Source organism: Phytophthora infestans, genomic scaffold, assembly GCF_000142945.1.
Source record: "Phytophthora infestans T30-4 supercont1.87 genomic scaffold, whole genome shotgun sequence".
In the NCBI taxonomy this organism is placed as follows: domain Eukaryota; phylum Oomycota; class Peronosporomycetes; order Peronosporales; family Peronosporaceae; genus Phytophthora; species Phytophthora infestans.
In genome coordinates this window covers 331566-332936 of record NW_003303672.1, presented here as the reverse complement: position 1 = coordinate 332936, position 1371 = coordinate 331566, and the positions used below count along the sequence as shown (strand labels likewise).

Sequence of the window (1371 nt, the reverse complement as noted above, 5' to 3'; positions counted from 1 at the left end):
CCCCTTTTACCGAAAGGAAGCGAAGTGACCAAGATCGGCTGGGGACTGAGTATATTCATAGGTAGGCTAAGCTGGAGTTAAATAAACAAACTAAAAGTCACCTATAGAAAAGCAATGTCAACGACCTTGGTACCCTGTACCAAACATCTCGGAGTATGACTAGGGGTACACTTAGGGTTACGTACCCCGTTACAAATGAGGTAACGAGTGTCTGCATAGGGGAGGATAGCGGACAGTAGACCTGGGAGATAAAGTAAATCGCTCAGTGATGGCTGTTAGAGCTCATGCTGAAAAGCCTGAAGCGCAATATACCTCAGCTTCAATTAACTAATAATGTAGTAAGAATAAGATTAAACCTGTTCAATTTACCAAATGAATTGTGTATTCAGGTGTTTCAGATAGTAATCATTCCATTAAGCTTACTATTTACTAGTAAAATTTGGCCTTTTCCTTTACAACTGCCAAACGTCTGCCCCCTTTACGAGTAGCGTTATGATACGGATTCGACTGTTATTCTCTATTTCAATTGTTTATTAGTAACTTGCAACAAATAAGCTGCTACCCGCTCCGTCGCTTCGGCGTCATGTAGTCTGATCCGTATGCCTTCTTCAAAAAATATTTGGGATCGTCAAATTCCACTCCGTTGATCGTCACCTGCGAGAGAGGTTTCACTTTGCTGTCGGGAAGAGCGCGGCCATGGTCTCCTTTCCAGAATTCCACATTCCACGCGCCATTTATCTTCTGCTCCATCTTGTACAGGTCCAAATAGGGCACTACATAGTCCTCGGTGATAGGCAAGTCAGGGTCGTACAAAAGCCCAGCCAGAGGGTGCGTTGGGGCAACGCATACTCGCCAAATATTCATGAAAAACATGTGATAACCCTTCCGTCGGAGAGCGTCTATCAACACTTCCTCGTGATGCAAGTCACCGACGAACCCGATGTCGGCGTCTTCGGTAAACGGGATCAACGCCTTGTTACGTACAGCACCCAGTAGCGACCCGAACGCGAGGAACGGAGTGCTCCCAGTAGCTTGAAGCTCTTCGTAGACCTCGACTAGCAGCATATGCAGCACACTAGCGTAGCATATCGACTTGGAGGAGCGAAGATTGAGCAGATCCAAGCGGTCTGGAGTCTCGCAAAACGGTGTGTCCTTCCGACCGGAGATCGGCAAACAGTAGCTGTACTTCTTTAAGTTGCTGGACCAGTCACTGCAGAGACTGGTGTGGTCGTTGCGGAAGACTGGCTCCGGTAGACGACCCATGTCCTTGAGCTCGGAGTAATATCTGTCGTTGGAGTGGTACTCAACGGTGCTCGCGTTCACCGTCGACGCGACACATATCCCCTGGTAGTTTAACAGCATGGACGTAGG

General features: G+C 47.7%; 1 protein-coding gene across 1 annotated transcript; it reads right to left on the bottom strand.

The window, feature by feature from the left end:
* Positions 1-558: 558 nt before the first annotated feature.
* On the bottom strand, positions 559-1263 carry PITG_19231 (uncharacterized protein; the record flags this gene model as incomplete). Its single annotated transcript, XM_002997089.1, has 1 exon — positions 559-1263. One exon carries the CDS (start codon positions 1261-1263, stop codon positions 559-561), a length of 705 nt encoding a protein of 234 aa, XP_002997135.1.
* Between the last annotated feature and the right edge of the window lie 108 nt (positions 1264-1371).